The sequence below is a fragment of the Macrobrachium nipponense genome, chromosome 14 (assembly GCF_015104395.2).
Source record: "Macrobrachium nipponense isolate FS-2020 chromosome 14, ASM1510439v2, whole genome shotgun sequence".
Lineage (NCBI taxonomy): Eukaryota > Metazoa > Arthropoda > Malacostraca > Decapoda > Palaemonidae > Macrobrachium > Macrobrachium nipponense.
In genome coordinates, this window is record NC_087207.1 from 63,194,266 (window position 1) to 63,212,738 (window position 18,473).

Below are 18,473 nucleotides of genomic sequence, written 5' to 3' on the forward strand. Positions count from 1 at the left end.
GCACGTGAATCCGAAGATTACATGCACTAGGGGACTCGCGCAGAAGCGCCCGACACGGAACTAGTCTTAGGGGCAGAACCTCTAGGACTAGCAGCAGAAGTGCAAACCGAAGTTTGCACTTCTACAACTCCCGACACGCTAGGCCCTGGGGACAGCGTGACGGTTCCCATTCCCAAAGGAATGGGAGACCCAGCGGAAACCCAACCGCCTCCTCAGTTTGAGGAGACAGACCCTTAGAAGTCCCGTGACGAGACTTCTTGGGGGGGGAGACTACCTTCTCCTTCTACGGCAAGGAGCCTTAGGAGTTGAAGGGGTGGAGACTGATGAAAATATGATGATCTCAAAGAGGAGGATGACGACACCTGACGAACTTTCTTCCTCTTCGATTTCTCCAAATTCTGCAAGACTTCTACCATCAGGAATAGTTAATCAACACAGGGCAGCGGCGAAAGCTTCGTCCAGTGATGTAACTCCAGGGTAGTAGTGGTAAATGAATATAATTACCAGCATGGGATCAGTACACACACTCGAGGATCAATATCACAGCATACTACGAGTCACAGGTACATTTCCAAGGTTAGGATAACCAATACGAAGAGCTATCCAACCAATACTGCTGTAAACACAATCACCACTGTTAGTCTGTAAAATAAAGAAAATATGATTTAAAGTAATAAGGATACTCCTCTTGCATCCAAGGGCACCGCCCTCCTAAGTGAGAGGAACTCCCCCAAACACCAACACCATATGCCTCCTCTTCTACCTTCATCCGATAGCTAGTGAAAGGATGAAGTAGAAGAGAAATTACCAGAAAAAACAAAATAAAGGACAAACCTCTGAAGTTCCCCTCAGTAATTCCCAAAGCATAAGTGTAAATTTCGGATGAATGCATGTCTCGTTCTCAAGTTAAATACATGTCTCGTCCTCATCATTAAAGGGCGAAAGTATGTAAATAATAAAGATGTTGGCATAGCTTTGCCGCTGACCTTTAACTCAAAGTAGAAAAGCGGCTATCAAGGCTATAACAAAAAATGGGTTTACATATTAATTGAATTGATTGAATTTAATATTAATATCAAACACAGTATATTCATATTTATTTAAAAAAAACAAAAAAAATTAAAAAAGAAACATTCCACCAGGAAAATGATCAACGGCCAGTCAGCAAGAGCTCACATAAACACGTCTTCATCAGAAGATGGCCAAAAGCAAAGTGGAGTGTTTACATCTGGGCAGGCTGGCCTACCTGCCTGCCACATGGTAGTTACTACCTAACCCCCTTGTTCAAGAATTTAACGGTCGTAATTCCAGCTACCCCGAAAGTAATTCCTTTTGTAAAGGACTGAGGGTTTGTATATCATGTAGGAACAAACACAGATACTCCTGAAGGACTGAAAATGGAAATAGGCATCTTGCATGCCATGGACACCATCCAGTCTCCCTGGTGTAGGGATGCTAACACTGACCGAGTTGTTTCCATGTTGCACTTCGTCTTGAGGATGAAAAGATTCAGTGTGTTGACGTCCAGGACGGACCTCCAGCCCCCCAAATGTCTTGGGGACTACAAAGAGCCTGTTGTAAAACCTTTCTTGTATTTTGCCGACAACTTCCTCTGTAGCTCCCTTCTAAAGCTGAGCCTTGACCTCTCGAATGAGAGCCAAGAATTTTCTCTGAGCCTGGAGGGTAGGCTGTCAAGCTGATGGGTACCTTTCAGAGGGGGCCCAGACCTCAAGGCAGGTCGCAGATTAGATCGAGGTCTGGAGAAGGGTTGAGATTTTCCTCCCCGAAAATGCATTTCGCAAACTGGGCTAGCAAGTCATGGGTAGACTTCTTCAGTATGGAGGTAAGGACTGCCTTTACTGTGTCTTCCAGAAAAAGATGAGTCTTGTCCAAGGGAGAGAACATGGGTGCTGATTTCTATGACGGGCACCCCTTTAGTGGCAAGAGAGCACCACTGCTCCCATTTCTTTAAAATGCCCATCGAAAAACGAGAGGCAATCTCGTCTGGCCCATCTCTAATAGACTTATTGGCACATGACAGGACACCAAGTCAGTCCGCAGCCATGTCCTCTGGCAAGTTGGGGCAGTCCTCCATCTTCTTGGACAAAGCCCCAATCGTCCAATACAATAAGCTTAGGATCTCCAAGACTTTGAAGATATTCTTCACCATGTGGCCAAGCTCGGGAGAAGAAAAGCAACCTTGGCCGAAGAAAAAGCAGATCTACGAGCTGCATCGACGAGACCAGAAAAGTCCCCCTGGGAGGAGGCAGAAACTCCCAGGGAGGGCCCTTCTCCAGTGATATAGAAACGTTACAGCTACTTAATCAATTTTGAGGGAGGAAAGGCAAAGGTGGTTTTCTCCAGGTCTCCTCTACATCCCATAACAACCTCTTAGCAGAAGAGGAGAGAACTAACTTTGGCACACGAGGGTCTGACAGCTTCTGCATGAGGAAGGTGGAAGCAGGAGAACTAGAAGCTGGGACAAAGAAATTGGAAAGTTCTCCAACTGGTATTTCAAAAGGCCTGAGTAGGCAAACACAGGTGAAGAGTCATGTTCCTGCTCCTCATCGTCCGATGAGACAGGGAAGAAAGGCTGATCTCTACTCTTACCCTCAAGAGTTTTACCATCTAAAAAACTCATTAAGTTCTCCAAATGCTGTCGAAGCGGAGCTAAGGCCATTTCCCCTTGAAGTGAAGATGATGGCTGAGTAGGCAAAGTCTCTGGACGGTCAACAGGAGTTGAGGTTGCAGTCGAGGGAGGAACAGACAAGTCCATGCCAGGAGTCGAAGACACACACGATGACTGGCCTGGTGCTGAGCGCCTGGATGGGTGAGGACTCCATTCAGCCTCCTTGGATCTCTTAATGGGAGGAGATGAAGCTTCCTCTCCAGTCAAATGTCTCTTCAAAGGTCGAGAACACAAAGACGTACACCAGTGCCGCTTCCACCTTTCCAGCGGTTTTGTCAAATTGTGCTGGTGCACTACAGGTTCGACAGAGGGTACACCTACTTGTGGGCAAACTCCTCCGGTCTCCCTTGGACATCTGGTATGTCTTCTTCCCAAGGTGAGGGAGCATTATAGTGACCTTCATCTAGGAGACTTGGAGGGACGAATTGGGAACACCTGGTGAGTCATACCTGTTACTCCTAAAAGTGGGCGGATCCCCTGTCACCTGCACTAGTGATGGCAGTGGCACCGTGAAGTTTGAATTTTGGTCTGCCATCCCAGGAACCTACAGCTATGCAATTGTTTGGTAAGACACTGAAATAAAAAATTGAATTAACAAAGAAATTATGTCCTCAGAGATCATTCATGGCTCTGTATCTTCCTTTAACTGTCCTGAAATGCAAATGCTTCCAGAAGTTAGCCAATAAGATCCTTAAGTTGTGTGTGCAACAATGGCCATACACTACACATACATGGCCTACTGCGCTGACTACCAGCTGTAAGGGTTAATTTCAATTGTAAAAATATATTCTTCTCAGATACAAAACAAAAACTGAAGAACAACTAAAGATAATGATTAAGCAATAACGAGACAGAATGATGGACATGAACTCCTCACAAAAATGGTAAAGAAAAGACAAAATAAGAAGTGCAAGAAAATGTAATGTGCAACTGACAAAAACACATACTTTTGATTAGGATGGGTGCCAGATGTGAGGATTTTATCCCACTTAGCAAAGTAAAGATTTGTCCTTGTAAAAATACACTGGTTATTCATTTAATATGAAGACATTTTGACTTAGTACCCTTGTGGAGAAGTTTTTTCTCTCTGCACACAAATGAATTCATGCTAATGGCACACTACCATCACTTGGAGTTTCCCCTATTACTTATTCAAAGATATCTGGTATACTTCAATAAGCTGTGATGTTTTGACATGCTAACATAAAAATTTTAACAAATTGGGCTTATTTTCCTGAATTCATCTAATACAACACACTTCTTATTCTAGAGATAATCATAACCACTAGAAATAATTTTAAATAGACTACATACTATCTGGTAGACTTATCACCATCTGGTCATCTGAGGGCCTTGTATTTCCGCATGGACCAGTTGGGTCGACTGGCTCAGGGCGCTCTACGGTAACCAATACATTTTCCCATTCTCCACGGAACTGTCAACAAAAGGTATGTCATTTTTAAAAATAATTTCATCATTTGATAAAAAACAAAACAAGTTGGGTTATACAATCATTAAACCTCAGTTCAATATTGGGTAATAGAATTAGGGGGCATGTACAAAGAAGAAACATAATGATACAAAAAAAATCACCGTTTTGTGCCACTTGACTAATTGTCTGGTTAATCAAACTTATGTCAAAAGGTCAAAGGTCACTGATATCAAAACTAAACACATTAGATATAAAATGGTAATATTTATATTCATATAAAGATTTGATTTGATATATGAAAGGTTAATTTGATAACCTGGCACTTAACCCCCACACCCTGGGGATTGTATATGTACAATCACATAGCTTCAGGGCAGTGGACAGGAATCATAGATGTATGACCGAGATTTGGTGCCACACAGTATGAACGGATTTTGCAGGAAAAATGTTGCTAGTTCCATATATCACTATTGGCAACTCTTTGCATCACCTTATAAGAGTGTGAGTGAGCTGAGATGCCCTCAGTCTTGCTCGAGGTGGTAAGGGGGGAATGTGGTCACAAATTCCCATCCAAGGAAGCTTTATAAATATTTTTTTTTAAATATGTTAAGCAATTGTTCCCAGTTTTATTTCTTATATTTTATGATATTGTTTGAGCTGTAATTTCAATTTGACAAAATAAAAAAACTGGTTTTGATGTAGGAAAAACCTATTTTTGGTACTAGTTGCTGTTTCATCCTCAAAGGATTTATCCTCCATGGTGTGTGCCAGTGCCCCATGGTGATCAAATTAATATCAAAGAAATATCTTTTAGCCTGGTCTTTTAGCCGGGTATTATGCCATAATAATAAACACTATGACAAGTAACAGAGTACATGTAATGGACTCACAGACAAGAAGGCATTTTATCTCGTCTTCAGCGAAGGCTGTACCCAGTTTCCTATGTCAAAACCTGTAGAAGTGACTATTGCGCATGCGCATCAGCCATCTTGTTTTATGCTCGGGCCGGCCAAAAGACCAAGAATCAATTACTCCTCTGGTCAACACAGGCGTAAGTCTATTCAGCCAGTGCTCCTCTATTTTGGATATTTTTTCTTCGAGATTGCACCTCAGAAATCATGGAATCGCCAAAAGTTAAAAGTTAGTGCTTATTTTTAAAATTTAGTTAAAACAGTTAGGTTAAAAACTGTGGAACAAGAACATTTTTTTGTGAGTACAAAAACTGGTGTTTTATTTACCCATCCCGTGTTGTTTAGAGCATGTGATTGGCGAGATAGGCTACATGTTCCAGGCTAGCCTTTATGAGCGTGAAAAGTGTTTTTAAATAATTTGGTGTTTTTGGAAGTTTTTTGCCTAAAGAACTACATACTCCATATTGTATTATTAATTTAGTTGATCTTTTCAAAAAACGGCTTCTACAATTTCCTAGGCAGTAGTCTACGTGAGCTAGTAGCCTAGACAATTTATGGACTGGTATTGCTGGATAGATGATGTCCATAGTTTTTGCACTAAGTACCTAGCAGTATTAGGTGAGTAGTTTTCACGGTAGATTATATTTAAAAAATCCACACATGAAGGTCTCTGCTTAGAAAGGAGGATGATGTGTAAACGACTTTTCCTCCTACTTTCTGGGATAGTACAATGGATGGTAATGGAATTGACCTCTTCGTCCACTGCTGAAGTAGTAGGAACCAATGCCTGTTTGGCCAATTTAGGGCTATTAGGTAAGCTGTTCCTTTGAAGGTTAGGAGCTTGTTCAAAACCTTCGAAATCTGGGACAATGGAGGAAAAAGATATACAGGCAGTCCCCGGCTTACAACGGGTTCAGCTTACGACGTTCCGAGTTTACAACGCTTTTCAATTACAGAAGAGCCTTGGTTCTCGACGATAATTCGTTCCAGAAGGAGCGTCGAAATTCGATTATTTCGAGAACTGAATCAAGTTTTCCCATAAGAAATAACTGAAAATGGATTAATCCGTTCTTGACCATCAGTTATTACCCTAACCTTGCCTTTTTATACAATACATTACATGTCAATTACAACTAAATAAGTTAAAAGTTAAATAAATATCATGTTAAACGTGTATTTATAATTTTAAATGTATAATATACAGTATAAAAGAAAACTAGCCTGCGTCCAACCGATTGTTGACCAAGCGCCATAGGCTACCTAGGTAAATAGTAAGTAGAACGTAGTGTAGTGGGTAGGCATAAAACGTGTTGCTAACATAATAAAAACATTGAAAAGCAAGTCTAATTATTACAGTAAATTAATAAACTATCAAAATTAAACCCAATTTATATTTATCAAAAACTTGCACAAATTTGCCTACAGTAAGTCGGCATTTAAGGAAACAAACCATAGCGCAGCCCTGGTGGTTTATATCGGGACTATGGTAGTAAACAAACCATATCTCGCTATAAGCCTAGAAACGTTTACATTCAATATTAATTTATGGTAAATCTTTTATGGAGTCGACTGCAATACTGTATACAAATTCGCTTGAAAATTATCTTTCAGTAAATGTAATGTTATGATACTAACGATTTTGTTTCATAAATGTCCTTATAAAAAAGGTGCGTCTTTTATGGCAAATTGTCCAATATCAGGGCTGGTTTCAAGCTTATTAGACTTTAACAATTATTATGGTACTGCATGGTACATATATACGTACGTATAAGTAAAAGAATCTTCTTAATGTCTTTAATTACTATACCATTACATACCAGCATCTCTTGAGTTTAATATCAAGCTAACCTTTTTTTTTTTTTTTAAGAGGACGCTTATAAACGAAGCATACAGATTGCGTTCGTTACCGCGCACGCGTTGCATATGTAAACTGTGTCACTACCAGACATATAAACATTGACGTCTTTTTACAGTAGACATAAAAGAATCGTCTTAATTTCTATAATTATTCTACACCATAGCGGCTTCTCTGATTAAGCTAAGGCTAACCTCCTCTTTACCAGCAAGCTTAACAAAGATAAGATTGCGTTCGCTACCGAACGGCACACGTTACGTATGTGACAGTGGTTTCACTACCAAATCTGACACGTAAACAATGACGTATTTTTACAGTAAACATAAAAGAATCTACTTAATTTCTATAATTAATGTATACCGTAGCGGATTCTGAGTTAACCTAAGGCTAACTCTTCTTTACCGGCACGCTTAAAAAGCTTAGATTGCGTTGCTACCGAACCGAACATGTTACGTATGTAACTGGTTTCACTACCAAATCTTACACGTAAACATTGACGTATTACAGTACAACATAAAAGATTCTTACAGTACGACATAAAAGATTCTTCTTAATTTCTTAATTACTACGCACTTAATATGACATAGTGGCTTCTCTGATATAAGCTATGACTAACTTCTTCTTTACCGGCAAGCTTAACAAAGCTTAAAGATTGCATTCGCTACCGAACCGCACATGTAACCTACGTACGTAACATTGCCTTCACTCCAAACCTAACACTTAAATACGTACTGCATTTGCTACTGAAACTCGCGCCTCATGTGTGAGCATGGTTTTAGAATATGTCTACGCTTGAAAAAAAATCAAGCAAGGGTGCTTGATTAAATCTTTTTTTCGCTCATCACTTTCATGCAGAGGAGAGGATAGACGAAACTTCAGGTTTATTTTGGAGTTGGAAATGATGGAAACATTTTGAAGAAGGAAAACGTTTGTGAGATGCCATGTAAACACTTTTCCATTATTTCAGAGATTAACAATAGCAAAAGGTTTTAATAGATAGCCAGTAGTAATGTTGGGACCCATATTGAATCAAAAGGTAACTGCGTATAGAGTTGATACCACCGAAAAAGCAAACGAAATGCGCGCAAGGTGTACAAGACACGACACATGTTTGAATTTTTGTAAACATTAGTTGCGGACTTTAAACAATGCCGAGTGTTGTCACCAGTGTTACCAACCATTTTGCTAAATTATGCTAGTCGGTCCAAGCAAGAATTTATGCCAAATATGGTGCAATTTTGTGCCAGAATTATGCTATTAATCTATCATTATCTCATTTCTCTAATACATTTGAGCTAAAACAACGATGTAATGGAAATTTAAAACATTTATATATTAGGTGAAATGATACAAAGTGACGAACAGACAATATTATAACTAATAATTTGATGATCTTTACATGTTAGGAAACTCGTAATAAAACACCATTTTTCTTTAATAGATCACATACGCAATCACTAGTACACTATTTGATATGCAATCACTATTATACTATTTGACAAATGGTGAAGATCACACATACAAATGTGAAGAAAAACAACAAATTTTACTTATTACTGCATCATTATCATGCCACTCAGAACCATTTTTCTTTAACAGGTTACATAAACAATTAATAAATACTTGAAAATGTGTGAAAATGACTTCAAATATAACATTTTGTTATTTACTGATATTTACTGAAAAATTAAAACTAAAAAAAAAGGTAAACAAACAAACCAGTCTCTACTCAAGAAGAAAAACATTCGTACTTATTACTTGATCATTATCATGCCACTGAAACACTATTTTTCTTTAACAGATCACATACACAATGAATAAATACTTGAAAATTGTGTGAAAATCACTTCGGACATAATTAAAATTTTGATAACTACTGAAAAAAATAAAACTTAAAAAAGGAAAAAAAGTAATTCTTTACTCATGAAGAAAAAACATTATTAACACTTTACTGATCGTTTGTCATGCCACTGTGGGTATGTATTTATATTCACAAAATTTAACATTCCTTAGTTGGGTTCAAACTTAGCAATTAACTCATTTGTTAGTGCTGCTTTTGAGGCAATTTCACTTGAAGATACATTCACTGTAGCTGTGTATGAAATTGAGGAATTTTCTGCATTTTATTTAAAATCTTAGTGAAATTACATTCTAAAATTGTACTAGAACCCTAAGTGTGAAAGAAATTATGCTAAGCTCCAATTCTTGGGTCAAATTATGCTAAAAAACATGAAATTATGCTACATTTGGTAGCACTGGATGACGCCAACTAGCGGCGGCTGGTGGAAACAGTTTTGTTTACAAACATCATATGGTCGTGGGTCGGAAACTGGTTTTTTGGTTGAAAACAAATACAAAGTTTATTGGAAATTTAGTGGCGAAATCCGATTATGTCGAGTTCTAATACGGTCGTGAACCGGGTCTCTACTGTATATTCTTCAGAAATTATTTCCAGGTTTATGACGCATGTTCCAGGCTTATGTCGCTTATGACGCCAATCTGGCAGAAGAAATATGACTCTAAAATGCAAAATAATCAATATTTGAAGGTTTATTTGATGAAAAATGCACTAAAGATTCAGTTTACATAGTTTTTAATACAGCCAAAGTATTTTTTCCGGCTTACGACGCGTCTCAAGAATGGAACCCCCGTCATAAGCCAAGGACTGCCTGTATCGTCTTCCAGTTGTTCCAGTCCTGTAGGAAGGCATCTCTCTCTATTGTTAGATTGTCCACATTCGGGGACACATTTACTGGGAGTTTGTGATTCTCATATGTGGCAAACAGGTCCACTTCCAGTTGTGGAAGTAGGTTGTATATTATTTGAAAGGAGTGGTTGTCCAATGACCACTCTGTTGAGGCTGTCGTATTCCTTGACAAAGAGTCTGTTATTAGATTGAGAGACCCTGTAAGGTGAATTGCAGACAAATGCCACTTCTTTTCCTGTGCCATCCGAAGAATGGCTACCATTAGCATATTGAGAGGTGGACGTGATCGCAATTTTTTTATGCAAGATTTTATGCAAGCAGAATGTGTGTCTGTTCCGGAGGTTTGAGTTTCTTTAGAGACAAAATGACAGCCATCAGCTCTAGGAAATTGATATGACAATTCCTTAGAGTAGCTGACCACCTCCCCACTACCTGACGATCCTCTCAATGTCCTCCCCAACCTGTCAATGAGGCATCTGTGTGTATTGTTACTTTTACAGATGGAGGAGTCAGGGTGACCTGTTTTCCCAGAGATTCCCTTTCGTGTCCATGGCTGAAGTATTTCCCCAAGTTTCTGATGCATTTTGTGAGATTTGTCTTGCATCATTTTTCTTGCATGTGACATCTAAAATTTGTTCACGTTTTTCAGTTGCAACCTGAGTATTGGATCTGTTATAGATGCAAACTGTAGCAGACCCATCATGCACTCTAATTGCCGTCTGGAAGCACTGGGCTGTGTCAGGAACCTTTTGAGTTTTTTCCTTATTCTGTTCTGAGTTTTGAGGGGAAGGTACAACAGGCTGTGAACCGTGTCTCTACACATTCCCAGCCACTGAAAATGTCTGCTGGGTGTGATGTGGGAATTTTTCCAATTTATTATAAAGCTTTGTTTACTACTGTTCCAAGTTTTTTCAGGCACTCTTTTCTGGTGGCTCTCCAGACTAAACAGTTTTCTAAATAAGCTATCACATGTATTCTTTCTTTCCTGAGTTCCTGAACAACTATCGTCACCAATTTGTAAAGATTCTTGGGGCAATGTTTAGCCTGAAAGGCATGACTTTGAATCTGTGTGTACTTTTCCCTATCCAGAACCCTAGCAAGGGGCAGAAGGGAACGGCAATAGGGATGTGCCAATATGCATCTTTCAGATCTATAGAAACTGTCCAGGTCCCTTTTGGAATGACAGAACATACTTGGGCAATGGTAGTCATTCGAAACTTATGGCAAACAATGTGTTTGTTCAATGTTTACAGGTCAAGGATCACCCTTTGTTCTGAAGAATACCTTTTGTGAACACTGAAGAGACGTGTCTGCTGACAAATGTAAGAATGTTTCTCTATGGCTCCTTTTAAGAGGGCTTTCTGGAAGTAATCTTTCACAGAGGGGTCCGGTTTTTGAAAGAACCCTTTCAAAGGTGGAGAGGGTGAGACCATTTCCACCCCAGTCCGTTGAGAATAATGTTGTGTCCCCGAAGAGAAGACTTCCATTCCTTGTGAAAATTCAGAAGTCGTCCCCCGACCAAACAATTCCTATTGGGATCTCCCCCCTTCCTCTGTCTTTTCCCTTAATGGGCATTACAGGTGTTGCTTTACCTTTTCTTCTATAAGCTGGTTTTTAGACCCTGTGAAGAGGATACGCTTTTTGCTGTGCAGGCTTTTGTCCCTTTTGAGGGTGCTGTCCCTTCTACTACCTACCTGCATATGAGGAGAGCTATTGGAAGTGAATGGAGGTCTATATGATTTTTTATCAAAGCATGCCTTTTTTGGATTTGGTAAGGGGAAATTTCAGTTTTTGTTTTTCTTGTTTCCTGAAATCTTTTCCCAGTAGAGTATATACTGTGCAATTTTGTTGACGTGTTTGTTCTTTTATTTGAGTCACAATAGACTCCTCAAACAGGTCTCGGCAGAAGACACTAGAATGTAATAAGGCAGTCACATTGGGAAGCGACTTGTTGGAGTTTTCCAGTACCTCCATTCTTGCTTTTATGTGCCAGTACAAAAATTCATTGAGATTCCCATAAATTTCTCATAAGCCTTTTAGCCACAACAGCAAAAATCATCCTGGATTCTTTTGGAAGCCTTTTTGCGGCTACTTCTAACAATGAGGAAGTGGTTAAGATACTAAGGAGGTGGGCTCTAGCACGAAACTCTGATGCTGTGTTACCCTCTGAAATCCTTCTCACCGGAGTACCAAATTGCTAAATGGCAATATCTAGGGGGAGCCTTTTCCTATCAAAGGGAAGTTGAAGCGTTGCCCATTCTTCAGTGGAGTTTTCTGAAACTGGGATAACTGAAGCAAATTGTTTTAGTTCTGCCAATGGTTCATAATTTCTGGTTATTACATAATTTTGAAAATGTGTTTTCACATGGTTTGATTTTAAATGTGGGCAGTAGACTGGTGGTACATGGTGAGCCACCAGAGTCTTGTTCATAATGGAAGTATAAATTCCTGTCCCATTTACCTGGTGAAGAGTTTCCTCTACAGCTCTTAATGCCAAATTGCCAGCTAAGAGAATAGTTTCCTTTTGAGGCTTCTCCACTTCTGGCACAGGTGCTATCAGGCACCATTCAATGTAAGAAGACATTTACATTTTGGTGTATCATGCAGGATGTCCATTATCTGTTGCCTTTCAATAGCAAAAGCATTTTTGATGTCATTCATTATTTCCTTACGGAAGCGATCTAATACCGCAAACGTGTATCCCTTTTGGGGGAGCTTGCAAAACCTGATTGTATATCTACAGCTGAGCTGCAGCTGTCTGTTCCCCAGGGGGCAGAAGTCCTGGGTGAATTGCTATAACCCTCTGAAATTGCTGCTATTTCCATTGGCTTCAGGTGGATCCTTATATCCCTTTTTGGGGAAGGATCCCAATTGGCTTCTGAAAGCATCATGGGAGATTGACTTTCTTCTATAATGTTTTCCCTATGGCTGATTGGCATCTATGCCCCTGGTCCTTTTGGGTTCAGCAAGGTTCTTTTGGTATCAATATCTACCTCAAAGTGTTTGAACACTTCAACTCTAGGTGAGGATTCCTCGAATTCCTCCTCAGGATATACCTGGGGGGTAGCGGTGACTGATATTACAGTACGTATTGGGTTTTGGACCGAATATAGAACGTCAAAGTAGGGTTTAAATATATGCTGCTGGAGTTTTGTCGGATAGATATAATCTTACCCTTTCTCACCTTTGCTAAACCCCAGGACCCATCGAGACAGTCTAAAGTGAGCAGTTTCATCTTTAAACCTTGCTGCCAAGAGCACGCTACAAATCTAGCACATATCGGCAACCAGACATATTTGCCCTGATCTTTACAAGGACTATGCCTATGGCAGGTGGTATGGGCAGTGCCAACTGGCAAAAATTGCACCAAGCAACCAGCTATGTCACACCTTAATTGAGTGTCATTTCTCAAGATGACCCTGTAGTGACAAAGCCATGTTGTTATTAGAAAAATTTTATTTTAGTATAAATTATTTTTAATACTTGAAAACTGTAAATATTAACAAGTAGTAGATATAATTTTATTAGTCAGTTTGACTACAAATGTACATTTCTAGTACATTCTGTAAAATATTTAGGCAATTCTACGTACTAACTCTGAACGGACTGTAAGGAACCGTCCCATAAAAACAGAAGCCACTAGGAACTGGGGCATCTAATGTAATTTTTCTATTTCTGATACTAGCCGCTGGGGGTAAAATCAACACCCCCAAAAATATTGGTTAAATTTCAATTATCGACCAAATTACTTTTAGAAAATTGTAATTTCCATATAAATACTCGACGCAGTTATTACCCAGATCTACCTAAATCTATGTTAACTCAACCTTTTGAGGTTTAACTTACCTTTGAAGCCTTGTTTATTTCTATATTACTTAAACTTAGCCCTTATGTATTGTTTATGTTTAGGTTTTAATTTTAATTATAACAACACCTAATACTATTCATGTTAGTTTATGACTAACTCTATTTACTAACCTAAGCAATTTTTCTATAAGGCTTGGGTTAGTATCCTTGGTATAATCTATTCTTACCAAATAAGGTTGGGTTTTTACTTATTACCAACAAGAATTTAATATGTAGCCTAATCACGTAGTTAGGCTACATAACCAAGTTACTATTTACTGAGTTAAGTAATTTTTGAAATTTTTAATAAAGTGGTTAATAAACCCATACACCCATACATATACACATATACATATACATATATAGCCTAGGATACTAAATCATAGCAAAACAGACATTTTTGCTAAGCCTCAAATAGTTTTAGCATGTTATATTACTGATAAACTAGGCTATATAAAACCATCATACCAACACTAACCTTCATGTTAGGTTATTTCACCTTATAAGTAAATCAACACTTACTCCAAGCATAACTTAGAGTAACTAATTAGAATTACAATTTCAGCACCCAATTCAACATGTTACTTAAAACCCACCACTTAAAATGTAGTTCAAGTTTAAGACTACTATTACATTTGACACCTGTTGCCAATTTGACTAGCCTTAGAATACATATTCTAGGCTAATAACTTTGACTTATACTGTAAGGGTTCACTACTTAACACTAGGAATTATCCGGCTTGGTTTATTTCGGTTATACTAAATATGGCAAAAAAAAACTAAAACGATGTATCCGAAAAATTAGGTAAGTACTTAGGGTTATGTAATCAGCTCTAAGAAATACTATCTTAGGTTACGGGCTACCAATAATAGCCATTCCTAGTCTAAAATTACTTGTCCTACATCTGCTAGGCTACTACCTCATGTAGGCTACTGCCAAGGAAATTGTAGAAACCATTATCTGAAAAGATTAACTGAATAATAATACAATATGGAGTAGTTCTTTAGGCAAAAAACTTCCCAAAAAATTATTTAAAAACACTTTTCACATTCATAAAGGCTAGCCTGGAAGATGTATCTTGCCGATCACGTGCTCTAAAGAACACAGAATGGGTAAACAAAACACCAGTTTTTGTACTCACAATAAAATTTTTAGCCTAACTTTTAACTAAATCTTAAAAATAAGCACTTAACTTTTAACTTTCGGCAATTCCATGATTTCTGGAGGGCGATCTCGAAGAAAAATTCTCAAAATAGAGAAGCACTGGCTGAATAGACTTACGTCTGTGTTGACCAGAGGATTAATGGAACTTCGTATTGTAGCCAGCCCGACCATAAAACAAGATGGCTGCTGCGCATGCGCAATAGTCACTGCTACAGGTTTTGACGTAGGAAACTGGGTCCAGCTTTGCTGTAGACAAGATAAAATGTCTTCTTGTCTTTGAGTCCATAATACCCTTGTCATTGTGTTTAGCATTATGGTATAATACCCAGCTAAAAGACCAGGCTAAAAGATATTTCTTTGATATTAATCTGATCACCACGGGGCGCTGGCACACACCATGGAGGGTAAATCCTTTGAGGATGAAACAGCGACTACGCCATAAAGAAAAAATTAGAAAGAACACTTATAACTGTAAAATTTAGTACAATGGACCCCTTGTATTTGCGTTCTCCGGATTCACGGACTCACACATTCTCAGATTTCTCTCGGGAACGTTTCCCCGCATTATTTGCGGAAAATTCGCACATTCGCGATATTTTTCTATGAGAAATATCCACAAATTCCTGGTTTTTTTTTTATCAATTTCATAAAAAAATGCACTTTTGTGATAAAACTATTTAAAGAACCAAGTATGAAAATTTTTAGTGGTTTTTCTTAAGTTTTAACTAACAAAATGGGCTGTTTTTAGCGTTTTTATAGGGGTTCCAAACATTCGCGGATTCTAACTATTCACGGGGGGGTCTGGTACGCATCCCCCTGAGAATACAGGGGGACCACTGTATATCTTTTACGACTGTCATACGGAAAAGAGGCCTTTAAGGGGGTGGGAAATATTCACTTACAACTTCCCGTGGAAGGTAGAGAAATTTTTTTATTATTTTTTTTCTTGTACCATGTGAATATACATATCTTCCTCCTTCCATTGATGATTTTTCTTTTAGTTTTTCTTTTAAATTGGCCATCCTTAAATTTAATCTGGTCATGGATGCATACATTAGCGTATATTAGCCAAGACTGAGGGGGTTAAACAGTATTGTTATTCCGTATTTCATATACAAATGTTCCTCTACTAGAATTTTGCTCTGTAGCTGTGGTATGATACTCTTTCCTGATAGTAATCAATTGTGTTCAGTCAGCATACACTCAGCCACTCTGTAGCAATCATATGTGAAAGTATAAAAAACTGCAGTGCAAAAATTTATATGTATGTACTGCACTGAACATTTTTATGCTGTTTTTACATGTCCACCACATATCCATGTGTAAGATGTAATATTAGCCAATAACATGCTGTAACAAATCACATCTGCATTAATCTTCTTAAAACTACTCTAAATAAAAAGAAAGTTTATGATTTTATTCCTAAGTTGATATTGCTTGGCACAGTCTAGTCAACACCCAACTTGGAAAAGCAAAAGCATAATACTGATGGGAGCAGCTGGGTGGTTTTGTCACCATCTTGCAGATCAAGACCTGAGGTGTAAGGCAATACCATGTTTGATGTGAGCAGAGACATGAGATTACAGGCCACTAACACAATTTATATGTATTAATTTGCTACCTCTATTCTTTCCTCCTGGTGTGTATGCCAGGTTTCAAAATCCTGCAAGATGTGATATAAACTGGAGATGCAACATGTTTGATCAGTTTTTCAAACTATCAACTTCCAGCATTTGTAAATCAACTCTTTCCTCTGTATTTCCTGCTTCACTAACCAAACCTGTTTTCAACATGTGATTCAGTTACAGAGAGACACACAGTAACATGCACCATTCTTTCAGTGCCAACTTTACTTCAGCCAGGTAGTCATACCTTTCTTGGGCTCATCACCATATGTTTGTATTGCTTCATGAGAAAAACATGACAAGTTTAATAACACCCATCAAGCAATGATTACTTATAATGAAAAACTGGATGCTGAAGATAAAATTTCTTATATTATTCTTTGGTTTTATAAGAGAAGAACACACATAAACCTTTTGCAAGGATATCAATATTGGGAAAAAAAACAAATTGTGAAGCTTATGGAGGTTATAAATCCACACTAAGATACTGCATCATTCAAAGGATGGACTCTTATATAGTACTACACTAGCACAAATTAAAGGCAGAATTTATGCTTACCTGAGGCTCATAGCGAATAACTAGGTCATACTCGATATCTGTTTCAATGTTCTCAATTTCAAATTCTAAGTATGAGTTTTCAAAGACACGCATGAATCCTAAGCCAGTCCAAGTTGTTTCCCGTCCATCACGATATGGTTCTCGCATCACGACTTGACAATTCTGCAAGAATAAAAAAAGCCGTCAATCTATTCATTTGGGGAAAACAAAAGAACTTTATTCTCAATATCAGGATCATACCAACACAAACATAAATTTTTCAAATAAGTTACTAAAGACTAGTAAGCATTAAATGACACGTTCTGGTAAAAAAAAAAGATTATTCAATTTACAACAAACAAAATCAGTGTTATCAACAATCTGTCAATAGCATACCTAAAAGACATCAAATTAGTAAGTTCTTTACCGTCGGTTAGACTCCTGGTTCACTTCAAGCCTGCACTTTTTGTAATAAAGGTAAAAAAGGAGAAAATAATACATACCAAAAGTATGCATATTCTCTTGGAAATTTTAGATATACTGGGTGTTTCAAAATTAGAGCCCGCCCTTCCACAGAACAAATGGAAAGTTATGAAGTATTCTGCTACAGCCTATCTCCAAGTACATTATCTTAAGTTTCTATTAAGCTATTTTTCATTTTACATTTCTTGTATTTTCAGACTGAAGATTGGGATGAAGCTGATTTTTTCACGTTGCCGCATTGGATGAATTCTTCATTTATACAGTCAGGAAGCCAAATCATAAAAATGACATAATTTGGGCTGCAAAGTTGGATGATATCAGCGATGATGTGCGCTATCGCCAAATTGTGAAATTTCCTGAATGTTTGGGAATTTTTCTTTGTTTCACAGCCAAACGGTTAATGTGGATCACCAAAGAAAAAGGACAATCAAGGAATGGCGAATTATTCAGAGAAACTGTGCTTACTAGTGGAGTATTTCCTTTCCTCAAAGATCCTGAAAATGTTTATCTGTTGAAGAAGTCACATTTTTGCATGATAAGGCACCCTGTTTCAAGGCTCTTCAGACACAGGTGCTGCTTCGAAACAGTGGTATCAATTTCTTCTCATCAAGGGAATTTCCAGGTAGCTCCCCTGGCCTTAATGTGTGTGAAAACATTGGTAGTATCGTAAAGGATCGTGATGAAATGTGCACAATGAACTATGATGGTATACCAAGTCTCGACGACCTGCGAAGAGAGGTGACCAAAGTGCTCAGGGAAATGGAGTTTGAGTCTCAGCTTTTTTGCGATTTACTGAAATCATACCCCTCAAGAATGCAGGCTGTGGTACAGGCAGATGGAGGCAACACAAAATATTAAATACTCAGAGAGAAACTTAAGTAAATACCTGTTCTGAATTACTTTTGTTTTTGTCCATATCAATTTTAGTTTATGCTGTAAAGGGGGGAAGCTCTAATTTTGAAACGCCCTGTATGCTGTTCATAATTAGTTTATTTGTTTAAATAATACTAATATCTTCCTGGTCTCAGCAGAGTTCTATACTGCCTACCTCTAACTTCTCAATCACTTCTGCTGCTTCCCATCCTACTGCTGTGTTCCTCTTATCCCTACACATCCTCCCTATATGCATTTTCTACATTATTCTGTAAAATTCTTACCTCCTTGAAGATGAACAAAGAACACATATCATATTTATCCTCACTTGAGCAATTTAGAGGTAAAC

At 38.2% G+C, this 18,473-nt stretch overlaps 1 protein-coding gene across 1 annotated transcript in view; it reads right to left on the bottom strand.

The window, feature by feature from the left end:
• LOC135226561 (laminin subunit beta-1-like) overlaps positions 1 to 18,473 on the bottom strand; it is a gene marked incomplete in the record, with an annotated part of 308,726 nt that overhangs the window by 190,638 nt on the left and 99,615 nt on the right. Inside the window, 2 exon segments of the mRNA XM_064266238.1 lie at positions 4,004 to 4,124; positions 16,790 to 16,951. Coding sequence (XP_064122308.1) covers positions 4,004 to 4,124; positions 16,790 to 16,951 — 283 coding nt within the window.